At 36.2% G+C, this 21,566-nt stretch overlaps 5 protein-coding genes across 5 annotated transcripts in view; 1 reads left to right on the forward strand and 4 right to left on the reverse strand.

Annotated features, from left to right (window-relative positions):
• Window positions 1-21,566, forward strand: part of LOC137628758 (pupal cuticle protein Edg-78E-like) — a 157,578-nt gene that overhangs the window by 80,009 nt on the left and 56,003 nt on the right. The gene's annotated exons all lie outside the window — the stretch shown is intronic.
• On the reverse strand, window positions 257-1,467 carry LOC137628251 (pupal cuticle protein Edg-78E-like). The gene is made up of 3 exons (XM_068359417.1): window positions 1,450-1,467; window positions 821-1,002; window positions 257-504 (listed from the first exon to the last, which is right to left on the reverse strand). Exons 1-3 carry the CDS (start codon window positions 1,465-1,467, stop codon window positions 366-368), a joined length of 339 nt encoding a protein of 112 aa, XP_068215518.1. The 3' UTR covers window positions 257-365.
• LOC137628381 (pupal cuticle protein Edg-78E-like) lies at window positions 7,839-9,069 on the reverse strand. The gene is made up of 3 exons (XM_068359531.1): window positions 8,979-9,069; window positions 8,390-8,571; window positions 7,839-8,076 (listed from the first exon to the last, which is right to left on the reverse strand). Exons 1-3 carry the CDS (start codon window positions 8,994-8,996, stop codon window positions 7,938-7,940), a joined length of 339 nt encoding a protein of 112 aa, XP_068215632.1. The 5' UTR covers window positions 8,997-9,069; the 3' UTR covers window positions 7,839-7,937.
• LOC137628382 (pupal cuticle protein Edg-78E-like) lies at window positions 13,793-15,094 on the reverse strand. Its single transcript, XM_068359532.1, has 3 exons — window positions 14,999-15,094; window positions 14,429-14,610; window positions 13,793-14,132 (listed from the first exon to the last, which is right to left on the reverse strand). The coding sequence occupies exons 1-3, from the start codon at window positions 15,014-15,016 to the stop codon at window positions 13,994-13,996; spliced, it is 339 nt and encodes a 112-aa protein (XP_068215633.1). The 5' UTR covers window positions 15,017-15,094; the 3' UTR covers window positions 13,793-13,993.
• Window positions 19,345-21,566, reverse strand: part of LOC137628383 (pupal cuticle protein Edg-78E-like) — a 3,307-nt gene continuing 1,085 nt past the window's right edge. Inside the window, exons 2-3 of the mRNA XM_068359534.1 lie at window positions 20,212-20,393; window positions 19,345-19,840 (exon numbers count right to left, since the gene is read on the reverse strand). Of these exons, the coding sequence (XP_068215635.1) occupies window positions 19,702-19,840; window positions 20,212-20,393 (321 nt within the window). The 3' untranslated portion in view covers window positions 19,345-19,701. The remainder of the gene's footprint in view (window positions 19,841-20,211; window positions 20,394-21,566) is intronic.

Consider the following 21,566-nt stretch of genomic DNA (forward strand, 5'->3'; position numbering starts at 1 on the left):
AATAGATAGTACCTATAAAATAGTTTGAAAAATAGAGCAGTGAAATGAGTAGCTTTTGGAATAGTATAGTAGAGAAGATTGTCGTAAATTCTTGATTGAGATAGCTTGGAAAACATTGCAAGGTAAATAAGTTAGTTAAATTCAGATGAAGTTTTACATCAGAGATGATGAAAACATCGGCATAGAAGCATTAAATAATGAAACTTAGTTAGAAAGACCAGACTAAGTTAGGCAGTGTTAAGAGTAACATTCGGAAATCATTGGAGAAATATCAAATGTTAATAAATGGATGTATTATATATGCTTTGAATTATCTATTGGAAGACAGTTTTTCCCCGGATGAAAAGAATCATATTGAAATTAGATTAGTGACCTCCGTCAGTGCGTTCGTAAGGAAGAGCCACAGGTGTTGGGGGAGTGGGCAGGTGGTCGCCGACGGGCACGTACCCTTGGGCACCGGCGGAGAAGGTCAGGGCGATGGGGATGCCCTCGGGACCAGTGTAGCTGAAACGGTCAATAAAGGTTTGCACTAGTTAAAGTTGAATAACATTCAATAACTTGAGATTTGTACTTGGTCTCTTGCAACTCTTTGTCTAAGTAAATCAAGATAGAACTAAGTAAAGTAAAAGGTTATTGAGATTTAATAAGTTTTTAAAGTTATAAAGGTTTCTAATAGGTAAAATAATTTCTTTATAGAGATTAGTTAATAAATGAATTAATCAGTGTTCTTCACCACTTAAGTGAACATTCATGGAAGGATCTTTTCCATGTCTTATCCTGAGAAATTAAAAGAAGGTCTTTCGTCTTCCTTCCTTCTCACCTCCATCCTCCTTGTGATTCCTGTCCGTCATTCTGCCTTCCGGCCTCGTTCCTCTTGATTCCATTTCCGGTCTCGAACTCGAAGGTGTACTCGCCGTAGGCGTTCTGGGTTCGGTCGTCCTTCAGGATCGGGATGGGCGTCTTGTAGGTGTCGGCCACCACCACGCCCACAAGGCAAGCGAACTAAATGGAGAGCGAAGTATGGAATTGCCATTAAGGTAATTGTTTTGTAAGAATAACTGTAGTGCATTTCAAATTATATTCGTGATTGTATCACAAGTGTTACATTTTATAGTTTCAAGGATTAAAATAGACCAATGAATATCTTGAATACATTCTTGGTTATAGCTTATGTTTTTATAAATATTGTAGATTAACAAGATAAATACATGGATATACCAAGCACTGTTACGAAGAACTTGTTCGTTATTAAGCTTAAAAGAAACAGGAGAAGGTAATGGAATGTTGATGAGTTTGGTATTGTTGGTAGAAGATGAAAAGTTTGAAGAGGGGCACTGATGATGCCTTTTCCCATAGAGTCACAATTATCATTGAAAAGTTACTTTAAACAAATCTAGTATCTGTATATACACTTCTGCACTATTGTTGTAACTTAAGAAGTCCACTTACAAAGAGGAGACGATTCATGTTGGAATTGAGATGTTCTCGTTTTCAAAGCTCTAAGAGAACTGATGCCTTGAACAAATAAGGTTTCGGTTTATATAGCACAGACACATTCGAAGACACTGAAACGACCTTGCCCTCGGCCACGCCCTTGTTTGCTGAAAGAAAACGGGGTTCATATGCGCGCTCTCTCTCTCTCTCTCTCTCTCTCTCTCTCTCTCTCTCTCTCTCTCTCTCTCTCTCTCTCTCTCTCTCTCTCTCTCTCAAGCTTCCTGATGTTACAGGCTTTTCTTAAAGAATCTTTTTTTCCTTATCTGAAAAGAATCCCACAGCCAGGAAGGAAGGCCAAACAGATAACCTTCAACGGGCGATTTGGTTAGAATTTGTAAAAATGTTGGTTTATCTAGGCTACTGGATAGTGTCTTTGTATGAACTATTTTTTCACACAGGTTAATATTTCTGTACATACTTATGATTTTAATATTAAATTATAGATTTCATTTACTGTGTAAAAATATGGAGTTAATTCATAAGCCCTCATCCATTTCATTATTTATTTTTTATTTTTTTCATAAGCACACATTAAACAAACTACTTTTTTTTTTTTTTTTTTGTGTACTGAATTAATATCTATTAATTCTTCCTAAATCAAACATAAGTAGAAGAAAAATTTCAATTTAGAACCCCAGATTATTTAGTTAGCTAAAGGCAAGGGGTGCCTATCCGATGGACATTTGCTAAAGGATATTTTTGTCGTTGTCAAGTGGTAGTTTTTCAAGTAGTGTGAATACTGTAATGTGATTTTTTAATTGTGGACTTTTGAGTTTTAGAATATCAACTGTAACCGAAGGTATCGGAAAGTAGTTGTATCACTTCGCATTTTAAAGAAAAAAGCATTTGTAATAGATTGGATGCTATACCTTGTTCTGTAAAGTAATTATAATACGATATCCACTTGTAAGTAATCCTAATTATAGTTCTCTAAAATATATATTTAATGCAAAATAAATTTAACTTGCAATAAATAAATGCTTCCATCTTGAACGAGGTCAGGCTGGTGGTTAACGAATGAATAGTCTTGCAATGCAGTTTTCAATTCAGTTGAGAAAATCCCTCACTTTTTCTTAGTACGAAATTTTTTTATTTAATCAAATTAAATAATAAGTTTTTGATAGCCATACCGTAACTTGAATTCAAATTTTTTTTTTTTTTCAAACTGAGAAGGCCTTACCTCCGTAGTTTTCAAGCTTAACAATTAAAGCGTTTCTTAAAGATATCACCAAATGTAGTTCTTTAACGTTTATAGAAATGCATAGTTGTTACTGGACGCAGCACGGGCTCTTGGTCAATGAACATTCGCCTTGAAAGGCATCAGTGAATACAAGGCTAAAAACCCTAAGGTGCTCAGGGGGTCCGATGTCAAATGTAAACATTGTTAACCGCAGCTGTTGTGGGAAGGGTTGCAGGCCTGTCTGTGGCTAGTTCTGTTGGCAAGCTTGGCTGTGGCTAGTTTGTAAGGTCCATACAAAGCTGATTTATAATTTTGCTCACAACTACTTGAGTCGTTCGTTCTGTTGTCTTGATGATTCATGCATATTCTGCACGTATAGTTTTTTCCACCGTGTTTACCCCTAAGGGTGCACTGTTGGTATTACTACTTACTTTACTTTACTTTTAGGGGTTTATTTCTCGCCCTCCATCAGACACTAAGAGTCTGTTCAGGCGGGCCTTGATGTATGAAAATAATTTCTTTTCAGTTTATATTTTGCTCTATCTTTTCAGTTATTCGCTAGCATTTGTATTCATGCTTAATTGTTTCCAGATCACTATTATAACACTTTCCAAAGAGATAAGTCTTCAGGTTTTTCTTGAAAGCTGCCACATTTTTGCTATTCTTGACATCAAGTGCAAGGTCATTGAAGAGTCTCGGTGCAGTATAACAAAAAGTTCTTCATCCTATTGCATAATTCACACTAATTTCGAATAGTCTATGTGGGTCATCAGCATGTCTAACTCTTACAGCAGCGCTAGTAGCTTGAGTGTAGGGGACCAAGCAATCACGAAGATATTTAGGCTTATCACTTGTAAGTGCTTTGTGAGTAAACAAACAAATCTTAAATTCAATTCTAGCTTTAACAGGTAACCAATGTAGATCGATCAGTGCAGGAGTTATTCTATCCCGAAATTTAATGCCTTTTATCAGTCTAGCCGCCCGGTTTTGCACATTTTGAAGCTTTCTTAGTAGTGTATTGGGCAATTTATAGTACAAAGAATTGCAATAATCAAGCCTTGATATTACGTGACTCATCACTAAAATTTTTGTACTGCCCTCTGTTAAATATTTTCTAATAAATGCTATGTTTCTCAGGTGATAGTTACGCACTTTCACTGTGTTCACTATTTGATCCTTCATTGACAAATTACAATCTGTCAATACACCCAAATTTTTCACAGAAGGCACAATCCTAACATCAGCGTCACCAATTTTTATACTTTGAAATAACTGGTAATTCTTCAAAGCCATCTTTGTGCCAAAAAACATACATTCTGTTTTATCATCATTTAACTTAAGCTTTTTCCTCTGCATCCATGTTTTTATTTCAGTCATTATCTCATCAATTTTCTTCTTTGTATCTTGTGTTGTTGAAATTGAAAGGTAGAACCGAGTATCATCTGCATATAGTTTAAAGCCAACTTCTTGTGATAGCTCGATAGTATATATGTTGAACAAGATAGGGCACAGAACACTACCCTGTGGTACACCTTTCATAAGAATTCTCTCACTAGATCGGTTTCCAGAAACTTCTACAATAGTCTTCCTGTTCGTTAAGTAGCTTCGCAAAAATTCCTGTGCTTCCTCAGTCACTCCAATGGACTTTTAAGTCATCAAATAAGTACTCGTGCACAACAGTATCGAAAGCAGCACTAAGATCTAACATCATCAAAATTCCACACTTTCCCTCATCAAGAAGACCTATCATACCATTCATTATTGAGCATAAGGTAGTCTCTGTAGAGTGATTAGCTCTGTAGGCCGATTAATTTTCCGGGAATACCTCTAACTCATCAATATGCGCCCATAATTGCTCACTTATGATTTTTTCAATAAGCTTCGACATGTAGGATAAATTTGAAATGGGCCTATGTGAATTTAGTTAGTTTACATCACCTTTTCCTTTGTATATTGGTTTGATCAACGCAGTTTTTTCACAGCTAGGAAAACTGGATTGTGATATACTTAGGTTAATTATATTTAGGTAAATATTATATACAACTTGCTTGTTTGGAGCTTCACTTATGAACTATTTGGGAAAGGGTCGTTTCCACAATATGTATTCTTCATCTCTCTCATAACCTTTAACAAGTCACGCATATTTATTTCCTTAAATTTTATTAACTTCTTACCTTCCTTCACTGGCATAATTGACTGTCCTAACTGATTTTTGGGGAAACCTCTTATAAATTCTATCGATTTTTTCATTGAAGAATATAGCAAATTTCTTTGCACGGACATTATCAGGCAAGACATATTTTTTCTTTAATCCCATCAAATCATACTAGTGGGAGCTGTTATATATAGTCTCAGGGTCATATAATTAAAAAGTTCTAGAAACTACAGTAGACGTAAGTCTTGGCTCCAATAACATGAAACCATTTGTAACTATTGTGTCTACACGATTCGTTGGTTGAACGATGTGTAACAGTTTTCTTAGGTACACTGGACGTCCGGTGTAATGGTCTATTTTTCCCCCTGTCCGAAATTCCTCCTGGGGAAATATTACCCAGGATATATCCCCTGGGGGAATTTCGACCTAGGATAATATTCCCCCTATGGGCCAAGATTCCAACCCCACTTCTGTTAAGTGTATGGTTATGGTGACATGTTGCAGCTACAGTTTCATGGTGACTTCTATGGTACACTTAATGTAGTCAGCGCCATCTTAAAATCTCTCCTTGTGTTTTCTTTTATTGACGACCAACACATTTTTTTTTATTGTAACTCTGTGAAGACTGCAAGAGAAAGGGAAAAAAAATAAAAAGACATAGGTGTCAATCGTAAGGTGAGGAATTATTTGTGATTTACTTTGAGTTTGTGACCAGGTTAGTGGGTTCTGGGGAAAGCCCCCTCCCCCCCTGCTAGGTCTGTGAACTTGGAACTACTAGGTTAGGTTAGATTTGTGTTAGGTTCTGTGCCCTTTTAAGAATCTCGTAAGTTTTAAATAGTCAAGTTTTTATCCTGTTTTCAGCCACCTAAAGTCACAGGTTCCCACCTGTGTCCGTCTGGAAAGGGGGCTGGGATATCGGGAGAACGTTTATTTGCTGTGGAAATAAAGTTCAAAGTTTCTATGTAAGGGTGGGGAGAAATAACCTTGTTTGAAATTCACCCCCCTCCCACCCGGGGAATAACAGCCTTGGCTGCTTTTCCCTGGGGAAAATCGACCCTAGGCTAATCTTCCCGGGAGAATTTCAGTCTGAGGGGAGGGTGGGGGAGAATTTCCTGCTATTGGGAGTCAAAGGAGTCATTGCACATAACATAAACTGTAATTCTTGCTTCAATAGCTAACCAATGTTATTCAATTAGTGCAGGAGTAATCTCTTCTCGATCAACTTTTATTTTTTAGTAATGGACTAAATATTTCTTCACCCGTTTGCCATTTTTATTAATGATATAACTTCCTACTGTCTTTAAAACTGTAAGTCCCTAATTTACTGGTTTCTCGTCAAGTTAAGGTGTTTAGCTCGAATCGCCGCTTTTCTCTACTATTCCAAGTTTGTTTTTAACACTTCTCACAACTTATCTAGTATAGTTCACTCTTTTAAAGTGATCTTAATTTTTTTTTTTCAGTATTTTACTGGCAATGCATGACGTATAGTTTGTTGGCCTAATGTAGAATTTTGGAGCTTGATTCTTGAATGGCTATTTCGTATGTTCGCGCACATAGTGTGTGTGTGTTTGTGTATACAGTATGTATGGTGATAGGAGGAGGGTATCTTAATTGGCGCAAATAGCTCGATGTAATGATCAAATTTTCTATTACTTTTTGTACTTTCAGTTGTTAATTTCTCTCATCACTTTTCCTACTCCTTTTGCTGCTGTTTTTTTTTTTTTTTTTTTTTTTTTTTTTAGTGGGTACGGGGTTAAATTTATCTTGCTATTCCCAGTCTTGTGGCCATCCCTGAATGAGCAATTCAGTCTAGAAAACATTGGGAAATACAGAGCCTTAGTCAAAGTAACATTTATGTATGAAGAACTCGGGGTTAGTGTATCCACTATTGAGGAATCCCCGTTTAAGAGAGTATTTTTAAATGGAAGAACATTGGAAAAGGGGATGTCCAGATCTAGAGATCAACTGGAAGCGAGAACAGTAGTCTAGAAGACATTTAAGGGGGTTCACTCGTTCCAGAGAGTATTTAAGAATAGAGATACCCCTATCCAGAGAGTATTTAAGAATAGGTACCCCTATCAAGAGAGTATTTAAGAATAGAGATACCCCTATCCAGAGAGTATTTAAGAATAGGTACCCCTATCAAGAGAGTATTTAAGAATAGAGATACCCCTATCGAGAGGGTATTTTTATGGGAACTCGTCCAAAGAGCATATGCGATAAAGAAGCCCTGATCTCAAGTATTATCATAGAGGAACCCCGTTAGGGAGAACACCTTTGAAAGAGGAACAGTCTTGGGAGAGAAGTTATGAATGAGGAGATCCAGTCAGTAGAGTATTTATTAGCAATGGGGAACTCCATTTGGGAGAACGTTCAGGAATGAGGAAACTGGTTCTGGAGAGTGGTTAGGAATGAGAAATCTTAGTTGGGAAAGGGTCTTTAGGAATGAGTAACCCAGTAACTAGGTAAATCCTTGGCAATAACTTTGATAGAAAATAAAACTTTTCAAAATTCACCTGTAACTTTTAGCATAGGCTTTGTCGCGAATTCCTTGTAGGACATAATTAAGCAACAATTTAGCATTGGAGTCTTCTCTCAGACAATGTTTTTTTACGTATAATGCATTTAGACGTGTAGGATATTTTCTGAGGAATGTTTTATTAAACGATTTTGTTTATAGAAAAATCCACGAATTCGTGTGAACTTTATTAACATAATTACAGAGAATTGGCACTTCTCATCAATAAATAGTACATGAAAATGAATAGTTTAAATCATTGAGAAATGAGTGGTTGCAAGAATAGTATAACAAAATAAATAAATGAATCGATATTAGAATACCATAGGAAGGAAGGAAATTAACTAAATTCAGAGGAAGTTCTATCGTGAGATAATGAAAATATCTGAATGCAAGAATGTTGAAACATTGAGAGGAGACCAGAATTATTTTCTGCTGTAACTAAAGTAATATTAGGATAGAACTGGAAATCTATAATGTGTCAATAAATGGACGTTTAAGGCTTGCTGTTATTTAACTATTCTGTTGGGCAAAGTATAAAGGATGGAAAATTCTATTTGGAAGTTGTGCTTAACATCATAACATTTGGATTAGTGACCTCCGTCAGTGCGTTCGTAAGGAAGAGCCACAGGTGTTGGGGGAGTGGGCAGGTGGTCGCCGACGGGCACGTACCCTTGGGCACCGGCGGAGAAGGTCAGGGCGATGGGGATGCCCTCGGGACCGGTGTAGCTGGAAAATGTCAATAATGGTTTGCATTAGTTGAGTTTAGTAACATTTAAGAACATAAGATTTGTACCTTGGCCTCTTGCAACTTTTTATCTATATAAATCAAGATAGAACTAAGTTAAGCAAAAAGATATTGACATTTAATAAGTTTTTAAGGTTGTAAAGGTTTCTAATAGGTAGAATAATTCTTTAGAGAGAATAGTTATTAAAGAATTAATAAAGGTTCTTCACCCCTTAAATGAACATTCATGGAAGGATCTTTTCCAAGTCTCCATCCTGTGTAGTTAAAAGGGTCTTTCCTCTTCCTTCCTCTTACCTCCATCCTCCTTGTGACTCCTGTCCGTCATTCTGCCTTCCGGCCTCGTTCCTCTTGATTCCGTTTCCGGTCTCGAACTCGAAGGTGTACTCGCCGTAGGCGTTCTGGGTTCGGTCGTCCTTCAGGATCGGGATGGGCGTCTTGTAGGTGTCGGCCACCACCACGCCCACAAGGCAGGCGAACTAGATGGAAAGCGAAGTAGGGAACGGTCATTTAAGTAATGACTTTTCTGTTTTGTAAACAAAATTGTAATGCATTTTAATTTTGCCATCATACTCGTGACGGACTGAAATAAACAAATAAATATAGTCGATATATTTGTCTTTTAGTATCGTACATTTCAGGATTAATATATGAATCTACTCGGCACTGTTGCGAAGAAATTTTTTCGCAAATTAATTTTAAAAAATAACTTGGAGATTTAATGGAATGTTAATGATTTTGAAATTGTTGACAGAGGATGTAAAGTTTGACACGCTGATGATGTCATTTCCCTTCCAATTACAATTATCGTGGAAAAATTACTTTAAAACAAAATCAAGTATCTGTTAATCCACTTCGCCACTAGTAACTTTTAAAGTCCACTTACGAAGAAAAGACGGTTCATGATGAAATGGAGATGTGCTCGTTTTTAAAGCTCCAAGAGAACTGATGCCTTGAACGAATAATGTTTCGGTTTATATAGCTCAGACACATTCGAAGACACTGAAACGACATTGCCCTCGGCCACGCCCTTGTTTGGTGAAAGAAAACGAGGTTCATAAGGTCTCTCTCTCTCTCTCTCTCTCTCTCTCTCTCTCTCTCTCTCTCTCTCTCTCTCTCTCTCTCTCTCTCTCAAGCTTCCTGATGATACAGGCCTTTCTTAGAGAGAGTTGTATTTTCTTTATCTGGAAAGAATCCCACAGCAAGGAAGGAAGGAAGGTCAAACAGGTGACCTCAACGGGTGATTTGGTTAAAATTTGTAAAAGTGTTGGTTTATCTAGGCTACTGGATAGTGTCTTTGTATGAACTGTTTTTTCACACAGGTAATATTTCTGTACATATTTATCATTTTAATGTTCAATTATAGATTTAATTTACTGTGTAGAAATATGAAGTTAATTCATAATCCCGTATCCATTTCACTATTTATTAATCTATTTTTCTTTTTCGAATGCACACAAAGAAAATACTTTTTTTTTTTTTTTGTACAGAATTAACATCTATTAATTCTTCTTAAATCAAACATAGGTAGAAGAAAAATTTCAATTTAGAATCCCAGATTATTTAGATATGTAAAGGCAAGGGGTGCCCATCCGATGGACATTTCCTTCAGGAAATTTTTTTTTGTCATGTGATAGTTTTTCGAGTAGTGTGATTTTTTAATTGTGGACTTATGAGTTTTAGAATATCAACTTTAACTGAAGATATCAGAAAGTAGTTATGTCACTTGTTGGTATTTTAAAGACAAGAGAATCTGAAATAAATTGGGTGCTATACCTTGTTCTGTAAAGTAATTATAATACGATATCCACTTGTAAGTAATCCTATTTATAGTTCTCTAAAATCTATATTTATTGTGAGATAGTTGCTGGTTGTGGATTACTGCATGCTGGTTGTAGGTTGCAGGGTGCTGGTTTCTGGTTTTGTGTTGCGTTAACTTGCAATAAATGAATGCTTCCTCCTTCAACGAGGTCAGGAATGTGGTTAATGAATGAATAGTCTTGATAGGCAATTTTCCAATTGAGAAAATCCCTCACTTTTTCTTAGTATGCTTTTTTGTATTTAATGAAATTAAATACTAAATTTTTAACAGCCATATTGTAACTGGAATTAGAAATTTTTTTTGAAACTGAGAAGACCTGACCTCCGTAGTTTGCACGCCTAACAATCAGTTTTTTATTCAAAATATCATCAAAGGTAATTTTTTAACATTTGGAGAAAGGCACAGTTGTTACTGGACGCAGCACGGGCTCATGCCCAATAAGTATTCGCCCTGAAAGGCATCAGTGTATACAAGGCTAAAAGCCCTAAGATACTTAGGGGACCGATGCCAACTGTAAGTAGACATTAAAAAATTAGGTAGTAGGTTGGCCAGGGCACCAGCCACCCGTTGAGATACTACCGCTGGAGAGTTATGTGGTCCTTTGACTGGCCAGACAGTATTACATTAGGTCCTTCTCTCTGGTTACGGTTCACTTTCCCTTTGCCTACATATACACCGAATAGTCTGGTCTATTCTTTACAGATTCTCCTCTGTCCTCATACACCTGACAACACTGAGATTACCATACAATTCTTCTTCACCCAAGGGGTTTACTACTGCACTGTAATTGTTCAGTGGCCACTTTCCTCTTGTTAAGGGTAGAAGAGACTCTTTAGCTGTGGTAAGCAGCTCTTCTAGGAGAAGGATACTCCAAAATCAAACCAATGTTCTCTTGTCTTGGGTAGTGCCATAGCCTCTGTACCATGGTCTTCCACTTCCTTGGGTTAGTTTTTTTTTGCTTGAGGGTACACTCAAGCACGCTGTTCTGTCTTGTTTCCTTGCCTCATGTTTTATTAAAGTTTTTATAGTTTATAAAGGATATTTATTTTAATGTTGTTATTCTTAAAAATTTTATTTTCCCTTGTTTCCTTTCCTCACTGGGCTATTTTCCCTGTTGGGGCCCCTGGGCTTATAGCATCCTGCTTTTCCAACTAGGGTTGTAGCTTAGCAGTTAATAATAATAATAATAATTCCGTCGGGAAGGTTGACAGGCCTGGCTGTGGTTAGATCGGTTGGCAGACTTGGTTGTGGCTAGATCGGTTAGCAGGTCTGGCTCTAGCTAGATCGTAAGCGTCCGAAAGACACTAAATGATCACAATGATTTCAGTGTTTCGTCCCTTGATGTCATAATGATTCGTGCATGTTCTGCACATAGTTTTTTCACTTTTTGTACCATAAGGGTGCACTTGTTGATATTACTAGTGGAGCTGTTTCATAGTATTGAGACAGTCTTATTTATAAGCTCTAGAGGGAATTTATTTAAGGGGAATCCCAGTTTGGAGGGAATTTATTAAAGAGGAATCATAGTTAGGAGGGCATTTATAAAAGAGGAACCCCAGTTTCGAGGGCATTTATAAAAGAGGAACCCCAGTTAGAGGACATTTATAAAAGAGGAACCCCAGCCTGGAGGGCATTTATAAAAGAGGAACCCCCAGTGTCGAGGGCATTTATAGAAGAGGAACCCCCAGTGTCGAGGGCATTTATAGAAGAGGAACCCCCAGTGTCGAGGGCATTTATAGAAAAGGAACCCCCAGTGTCGAGGGCATTTATAGAAGAGGAGCCCCAGTTTGGAGGGCATTTATAAAAGAGGAACCCTGGTCTGGAGGGCATTTATAAAAGAGGAACCCCGGTCTGGAGGGCATTTATAAAAGAGGAACCCCAGTCTGGAGGGCATTTATAATAAACCCCAGGCTGGAGAACATTTACAAATGTTTGGAGTCGAGATCTGGAGAGCATTTACAAATGAGGAATCCCATGCATTTCTATATAAAGAAGTCCACTTTGTGTGGCATATTCACGTATATGGAATCCCTCTTTGTGGAGCCTTGGTGAAAGAGAACCCCACTTGGTAGAGCATGTATGAATAAGGAACCTCCGTGTGGAGAGCATCAATGAATGAGGAATATTCGTTTGTTAGAACATTTTTGAATGAGGAATCCCTTTTAGGAGTTTTTAGCAATGAGAAATCCCTTTTAAAAATTTTCAGCAATGAGGAACCCATTTTAAAAGTTTTAGCAATGAGGAACGTCTTTTAGAAGATTTTAGCAATGAGGAATGCCTTTTAGAAGTTTTTAGCATTAAGGAACCCCTTTTAAAGGTTTTAGCAATGAGGAACCCCTTTTAAAGGTTTTAGCAATAAGGAACCCCTTTTAAAGGTTTTTGCGATGAGGAACCCCCTTTTAAAGGTTTTTGCGATGAGGAACCCCCTTTTAAAGGTTTTAGCAATGAGGAACCCCCTTTTAAAGGTTTTAGCAATGAGGAACCCCCTTTTAAAGGTTTTAGCAATGAGGAACCCATTTTTAAAGGTTTTAGCAATGAGGAACCCCTTTTTAAAGGTTTTAGCTATGAGGAACCCCCTTTAAAGGTTTTAGCTATGAGGAACCCCTTTTAAAGGTTTTAGCAATGAGGAACCCCTTTTAAAGGTTTTAGCAATGAGGAACCCCTTTTAAAGGTTTTATCAATGAGGAACCCCTTTTAAAGGTTTTATCAATGAGGAACCCCTTTTAAGGTCTTAGCAATGAGAAACCCCTTTTAAAGGTTTTATCAATGAGGAAACCCTTCTAAATGCTTTAGCAATGAGGAAACCTTTTTAGAAGTTTATAGCAACGAGGAACCCTTGTTAGACGTCTTTAAGAATGAGGAACTCTTGTTAGACGTGTTTAAGAATGAGTAACCCTTGTTAGACGTGTTTAAGAATGAGTAGCCCTTGTTAGACGTGTTTAGGTATGAGGAACCCCTAGCCCCTATTAGTGTTTAGGAATGAGGAGCCCTTGTTAGTGTTTAGGAATGAGGAACCTTGTTAGTGTTTAGGAATGAGGAACCTTGTTAGTGTTAAGCTAGAAAATGCCGTAGCAGCTGTTAGTGTTTAGAAATGATGAACCCATTAAGTGTTGAGGTATGAGGATCCCCAAGCCCCTATTAGTGTTTAGGAGTGAAGAGACCGGTTAGTAGAGTTTAGGAATGAGGAACTCGTTAAGTGTTTAGGTATGAGGATCCCTTATCCCCTGTTAGTGTTTAGGAATGAGGAGCCCGTGTTAGAAGTGTTCAAAAATGAGGAATCCCAATCGGAAGAGCATTTAGGAAAGAGGACCAGCCAAATAACTAGATATTTCCGGAGTAGTTTTCTTTAATGCCAAGAATTCGAGTATTCCTAACTTACTTGGAATTTTCAACATAGGGTTTGCAACGAATTTTTTGTAGGGCATAGTGAAGCCAATAATTTATAATTAACCTCTTATCCAACCCATTTTTATATCTTTGGTATTTTTGTACCTACAAGATACTATTTTAGAAATGTGCAAAACTTATTTTTGTCTATAGAAAACACCACGTATTCAGGTAAACTTTATTTACATAATTACATGCAGAGAGAATTGGCACTTCTCATCCAATAAATAGTACCTAAGAATAAGTAGTTCAAAGGGAAGAACAAAGAACAAAGTAATAGAAAGGTAGTCATGAAATCAGGATTAAGATAGCATTGATGGCACTTTTAATGAATTAGATAGTACCTCAGAATAAATAATTTGAAAATAGGTTAATAAAATAGGTAACTTTTGGAATAGTAGAGAAGATTATCGTGAAATCTTGATTGAAATAGCTTAGAAAACATTGCAAGGTAAAGAAAGGAATTAAATTCAGATGAAGAAGTCTATTTGAAATTATGAAAATATCGTCATAGAAGCATTAAATAATGAAACTTAGTTAGAAAGACCAGAATAAGTTATGCAGTTAAGAGTAACATTCGGAAATCATTGGAGAAATATCAAATGTTAATAAATGGATGTATTATATATGCTTTGAATTAACTATTGTAAGACAGTTTCTTCCCGGACGAAAAGAATCTTATTGAAATTGGATTAGTGACCTCCGTCAGTGCGTTCGTAAGGAAGAGCCACAGGTGTTGGGGGAGTGGGCAGGTGGTCGCCGACGGGCACGTACCCTTGGGCACCGGCGGAGAAGGTCAGGGCGATGGGGATGCCCTCGGGACCAGTGTAGCTGAAAAGATAGAGAAAGGTTAAGATTATAAAATTGAAATTAGGAACAAGAGAAGATATATCCCCTTCAGTCTTCTATGATGTTGAAGATTTTTTTTTCCAAAAAAAAAAAGGTTTTGGTTTTAGGTATGGAGTTTTTATAGTTTTCTCATTGTAGGACTATAAATCAGTTTAAATCCTTTATAAAGCAGGAATGATTTAAAACCAGAGTTTCTTTTCAACTCCTAAATATTAATTAAAGGATATTTCCAAAACTGCTTCTTCCCCAATTCTAAATGAATTTGTTTTTCCTCCTACCTCCATCCTCCTTGTGACTCCTGTCCGTCATTCTGCCTTCCGGCCTCGTTCCTCTTGATTCCGTTTCCGGTCTCGAACTCGAAGGTGTACTCGCCGTAGGCGTTCTGGGTTCGGTCGTCCTTTAGGATCGGGATGGGCGTCTTGTAGGTGTCGGCCACCACCACGCCCACAAGGCAAGCGAACTGAGAAATAAGAAACTTATATCAAAATGTGGAACTGAATCTTATTTATATCTTGTCAAATTTTTTTTAACTCGATTGTAATTTTCTGGTGAAAATCACTCTGGCCAAAATTGGCCAATATTGATCTTTCCTTTATTATATATTTGAAATCTTATAAGTAGATTAGCAAAGCACCATCAAGATTAATGATCGTACATGATTTTTAATCACTGCGCTGACCTGATTGGTGCACATGAAAGCTTTTGATAGCCATTAATTCAACTATTTCAAAAACACTCATGATGAAATAGAAAATCCTCTTTCTTCACAACAATGAAATTGAAAATCCTGTATCGTCACAACAATAAAGTATCACTTTTCAAATGAATCTTAAAATGTATCCACTTACGAAGAAGAGACGGTTCATGGTTGAGTGGATGTGATTCGAACGTTCCTATAGAACTGATGTCTTTCTCGAGTTTGAGGTTCCCTTATATAGTTACGATGGGTTCTCGGAGTTTCCCTCTCCCTTTCCCGACGGGCGGTCAAGGGGAGTCTTTGTACCAGCGGACACGCCCTTTATCGGGAGGTAGGGCGCACCTAATGTGGAATATGCTTCTCTCTCTCTCTCTCTCTCTCTCTCTCTCTCTCTCTCTCTCTCTCTCGTGTCTTGTCTTGTCTTGTCTCTCTTGTTTTGTCTTGTCTTGTCTTCTCTTCTCTTCTCTTCTCTCTCTCTCTCTCTCTCTCTCTCTCTCTCTCTCTCTCTCTCTAACAGGGCCTTTAATATTTAATCTACCGTTAGGATGGAACTAGCACCTCTCACGTAAAACTCTTGCTTATAAACGAAAGGTTTTGTATCATTGTTGAAGTTTGTTGTCCGGCAGTGTTCAGAAATCCTATTAATGGGCATTAAAGGGTTGTTTTGGGATTCATATGGCCGGGATTCAGCAAAATAACTCAATTTTTTTCATTACGTTTATTCGACGTTATTAACAAATCCTGTGGATAGTTATATTAAGTTATTAAAATATGCCTTGTCTTCAGCAATAATGAACTTCAACTGGATAATTGTAACGAGACTTTTTAAAAAGTCTACAATCCCTTCATACTAAATGCAATCTAATTATTCTATTTTTATTGTAATAAATGAATAACTACGAACTCCTATTTACTTATTCAAAAATAAGAACTATTTGATTTCTGGTAGTTAAATGCACGTATGATAAATCAACAACCTTAAAGTATTCGTAACTTGATAGTTGGTAATGTGTACAGGTTGGTGGCGGTTTTATTGAAGTAACGACATTTGTACTAGAAAGAATTTATAATTGTCACCAACAATAACTTACAGACTGGAGGGGAAAATAGACTTCTTATCTCCAGAGGTATATCATAGGTTTGCTTATTTAGTTGTTCATTGTACACAAAACAGTAAAGTATTTTACCTTACAGTTTTGCCTCCTAAAGGCTCTATGAAGACCATGAAATTGGACCATATAATTTTGAGATTATTTCTTGGTTATTTACTATTCGAAAAGAAGAAATCTTCGGTGGTCTCTATGCTTAATACTTTATAGAATTATCATCTTTGTCTCCTGCTTATAGTCTTTTTCTTTCCCACCGTTATCCCTCCATTAAAGGTCAGTTTTCTAATGCGCCGTCCTGTTTGTAAAGTGCTATATGCCAAATTTCTCTTGAGCAGTTTTGATTTTTATTAATATATCCTGTTCGTTCCCATTCGGACAGATATAAGCATCGATGGTCTCCATACTAACTATAAAGATTATATTCGTCTCCTTTTTATAGTCTTCTTTCCCACCGTTATCCCTCCATAAAGGGGTCGGCTTTCTGACGGCGCCGTCCTGTTTGTTAAGTGCTATAGGCCAAATCTCTCTTTGGGGGCAGTAACTTCAATGCACCTCAAGTAATGTACTTGCAGGCATTACCTTGAGATTCTTACAGAGTCCTTCGGTCATAGGCGTCAGCAAATTTTTAACCCTTCTTTTACTCTTCTGTTTACTCTTCATTTTCCTATTATCTTGCTGTGTCTGTTCTTTTTCGTTTCCAAATTCAAGAATATCAATCTCTAACCTTGAATTTCCGTAATTAAAGAGCGTGTGTATTGTGTGTTTTAAGACTTGAAAAGGGCAAAACTGAAATTAACATTCTAAAAAAAAAAAAAAAAAAATCTTAATTTTGCCCTTATAAATCGCGAACGATTTTTTTCACAATTAGAATATTGTAGATTGACTGTTTGTTATGGTGAATGAAAGTAAAGGAAAAAATCTTAATGTGTAATTGCAAAGTTAAAGATATCGACACTTGAAATATATCTAGTTTAGTTACAGAAAAACTGTAGTTTATCGTATCTTGGTTATCTAAGTGAATGGTTAGCAATATTCAGGATTCGTTACAGAATATAACAGAATATAACACCAAGAGATTGACATTCATAGAAAACCATACATCGAAATTTTAGCCTATTTTTTTTTTTTTTCATATGGTAAAAAAACATTTTGTTTTCCAGCCTCGTCAGTCGGCAATTTTTGTGAACATCTCGAGTAGACCTCTTGGTCATAATGACTTTGATAGTTAAGAGTTAAAAGTATTACGACCATTCGACTCTGTAAAAAAAAAAAAAAAAAAAAAAAAAAAAAAGTTTTTTTTGGTGTTGTGAAGTAAAAAAAAAATGTAAAATACAAATAAAAAATTAGTGTTATGAAGTGAGGAACGTAGTTCCTATCAATGATTTGTCTAAAGCATCTTAGTAGACAAGTAGCATGTCAGTCAACCTACTGCATAGGTACACGATCCATATATTAATATTTTACATAACATAAACGTTATTTGGTAAAAGATTTTTTTCCCATCTGCGCATGTTATGCGATACATTTACGAGTTGCCAGATGTATCTAGCAAGCTGTAATGAATACCGAAATTACTGAGGTTAACGAGGCCACAGTAAGTATTGCATCATGTTGCATAACCTCGTAGATGTGGAGAGTGGCGTTTAGATTTCTGTAACACTTTAGTATTTGCTTGTAGTTATTACTTCCAGATATTAATTCAAAGCAGTATATTTTTCAGTGTTATGCAAATATTGTATTTGCTTGTAGTTATTACTTCCAGATACTAATTCAAAGCAGTATATTATTCATTGTTATGCAAATATTGTATTTTTGTTGTAGTTATTACCTTAGATATCAATTCAATTTTCTGAAATTATCTTCCAATTTTCTTAATTCACTTCAAATTTTCAGAGTTTTTTTCAAATTTTCTTAATTTTCTTCGAATTTTATTAATTCTTCAGTAGCGCAGAGAGAGAGAGAGAGAGAGAGAGAGAGAGAGAGAGAGAGAGAGAGAGAGAGAGAGAGAGAGTCAGTCTTTCAAAGGTCGACCTTGGTTTGTTCTACATTCGCCAATAGACATACATAAGCATGTCAGCATACTGTAGTATATATTTCTATTAGCGGAAGATTGTGAGCCATGAATGATTTAAATGTAATTTTTAATATCATTTGAAGTCTAAAACGACACTAGAAGAGCTACACTGCAATACAAGAGTTAATTGATATAACAATTAGTATTGTTTTACTAATTTAAGTTCGCGTAATAATTTGAGATTCTAATAGTTTAAAATACTCTCTGTATATATGGGTCGTCTTCATCCAATTCCCCCACCCCCACCCCACCCAAAAGGTTAGTAGAGGCTACATGTCTTTTGTACCGCAATAACTAGAAGAAAGAAAGATTGTCATGAGATTTGAGCTTTGTGAATGACAGATTTAAGCTGTTACCTTTGTAAGACCGTTATTGAAATTTGTTTGTGTTTAGTGTTGAATGATTCAATTTGAAATAATGAAATAACCCTTTTTTGTAATTATAACTTATGTTCGTCCAACGCATAACTTTTTTTTTTTTCAATACAGTATACTGTAGACTCCTTTAACTAAGGTGTTTTGGATCCAGTCATTTTCATGGTCGTTTATTGTAATATGGCAGACCACTCTACTAAACAAATCGTTAACTTTCAATGGTAAATACTCATTATTTTGAAAAACATAGCTGGTGTTGGTTTTAATTATACTTATACCTAGAAAAAAAATACATTTAATAAGTTTACAAGCAGCAGTAGAAGTATTCTTTAAGCAATTAGTACATAATATAAGTACATATTTTTCTTATCCATTAGCTTCCATCAATTGGAAATTTTGATAAAACTTTTATAATAAATTAAGACATGTGCTACAATTTCCTCTTGCTCTTACGAGCAGGGAGTAAACCAACTTGCTGTAAAGATGTTTTTATCAAAACGAAATACTTTGGGTTTGTTTGTTTGTTTTCTCGTGGCCACATAATTAAATGGATTGTGTATTGTAACACTCTCTTAGTAATATTTTTATATTGATTATATCTTTATATTATTCGAACTGGTTAGTGTTCAGCTGTCTACATATTCTATTTATATTTCTGTACTTTATATCATTCGAACTGGTTGGTGTTCAGCTGTCCACATATTCTCTTTATATCGCTATACTTTATATCATTCGAATTGGTTAGTGTACAGCTGTCCACATATTCTCTTTATATCGCTATACTTTATATCATTCGAACTGGTTGGTGTACAGCTGTTTACACATTCCCAGTTCATGATATTTTAAATCCCATATAATTCTCATTTCATATTTTTGAGGAACAGAAAACTTCATATTTTCATCTAAACTTTTTATTTACATAAATGCAATGAGAATTATCACTTCTCATATTATAAATAGAGTAGGAACATAAATAGCTTCAGAAATAGGTAGTCCATGAAGAAAAGGAAAAGCCAAGAAGTTCAGTTTAGGTTTACATAAGTTGTGAACTGATGCAAAATCCAAACGGAAATAAGGTTGGAATTTTAAGGGACATACTGTGTAATTGACCAGGCAAGCTAGAAATCTACTTAGTAGTAAAAGATAACTTTTTATAAAATTATTGTTCAATTTTAAATCATGATTACGTTAAATGGATGCGGTTTGCTTTGAAATAAATGCACGAAATGTGTTGATTTATTTGCGTCTCTGGAAGAAAAAATTTCGATGTTACGTCAAATTAGAATCTTCTATTCCGTTAGTGACCTCCGTCGGTACGTTCGTAAGGAAGAGCCACAGGTGTTGGGGGAGTGGGCAGGTGGTCGCCGACGGGCACGTACCCTTGGGCACCGGCGGAGAAGGTCAGGGCGATGGGGATGCCCTCGGGACCAGTGTAGCTAGGAGGATTAAAAAGATCATGAGATGCATTGTTTCTATAATAAAGTTTTTTCATTATATTTATCAACACAAACTATCAATTTGATTACCTTTCAATCAAAATTTATAAAAAAAAATGTACTCGGTGATTGTTTGATTAAATTTCCTTAACTGTTATAATCCTGTAGAATTAACATAACACCTTATTTAAGCTTAGTCTTAATAAGACAATTTATATAAGAAATATGTTGTTTCTATATAAGTAATAAATAACTTTCAATACATAGACGTGACCTTGGAAAACTAATCAAATGTTTCCGAAGGATTTATTTTGAAAATTGCTAATTCCAGATCAAATTAATCATTCTTATCAGTTTTCAATTCCTCCTACCTCCATCCTCCTTGTGACTCCTGTCCGTCATTCTGCCTTCCGGCCTCGTTCCTCTTGATTCCGTTTCCGGTCTCGAACTCGAAGGTGTACTCGCCGTAGGCGTTCTGGGTTCGGTCGTCCTTCAGGATCGGGATGGGCGTCTTATAGCTGTCGGCCACCACCACGCCCACAAGGCAAGCGAACTGTGAAAACGGAGAAAAATCATCAGAATCGAAGGATTAGTCATTAATAACTTCTTGGAAACAAAATACTTTAAATAGGTTAATTAATGTTAGATTAACTTGAAAATATTTATTAACTTTAGATACATTAATTAATCTATTAGATTAACTTAGGATGTTCTTACGAAGCTGGTCTATTGTAGAGTAGATACAGTAGTTTAATAATGATTTTATCTATATTTTATTTGTGCACTGAAGAGAGGTTAGCCAGTTCTCAAGGTGAGTTCTCCTCGTGTAGATTCAAGTTTAATATGTAAATCATGTAAATCATGTAAGACCTTCGTTGCTAATTTCATTGTATTCTTTATTTAAGTCAGTTATTTTTAAGAATTAACTTTTTTATTTCACGTAATTTTGTTGCGAAGTCTTACGTAATCTGTATGAGAGCTTTATGTGACCATACACGACAGGAACAAAGGCTTATGTAATGTTCTTTTATATTTTATGAGGTATTGCGTCATGTTTGAGAGAGAATGCACAGTACCATGTGCTTTGGAAAGTTCGTGAAGGACCTAGTGATAGGATGTTATCTTTTTTTTATTTCGGGGTCAAGGGTGGACAGAGCTAGCTCACTGAGAGAGCCGTCTGGCGTGGCGTGAGTATGCATTCGGGAGAGTGATACTTGGTAACTCTGGCGCTTACGCCCGGCCCCCCACGCTTCCCAAATCTCTGGGGAGTTTCTGGAAGTAACTAGGTTTCATATTCATAAGGCAACCCCCAGTGTTAGATAGACATATCCAGCCTTAAGTTCGCCATCTCACCTCTCCCTCACTCAAGCACGCAGTCAGAGTATTGTTCCAAGTGTTTAGTACCTATATTCTGTCCTATTCTAAGTGACTCTGTGCCACAAAGCAAATTGTGTGTTGAAAAGATAAGCGAGACAAAACGGTTATTTTGAATTCATTGCATTAGGGTGAGTGTTGGTATTGTGTAAAGTTTCTGTAACTGACCCTGCAGGAAAGTTAGGTATTTGTATTATGATCTAGTTATCTATTTATCATTAAGTATCCAACTTAAATATTGTATTCAGTTTAATTTCAAGTGAAACGAGTGATTGTATAATTTTCTTAAGTGTTATTTCTTTTCTTATTGTAAGGATTATTCTGATTTAACCTTTAAAGTCAAGTCATTATA

Source organism: Palaemon carinicauda, chromosome 36, assembly GCF_036898095.1.
Source record: "Palaemon carinicauda isolate YSFRI2023 chromosome 36, ASM3689809v2, whole genome shotgun sequence".
Taxonomy (NCBI): Eukaryota; Metazoa; Arthropoda; class Malacostraca; order Decapoda; family Palaemonidae; genus Palaemon; species Palaemon carinicauda.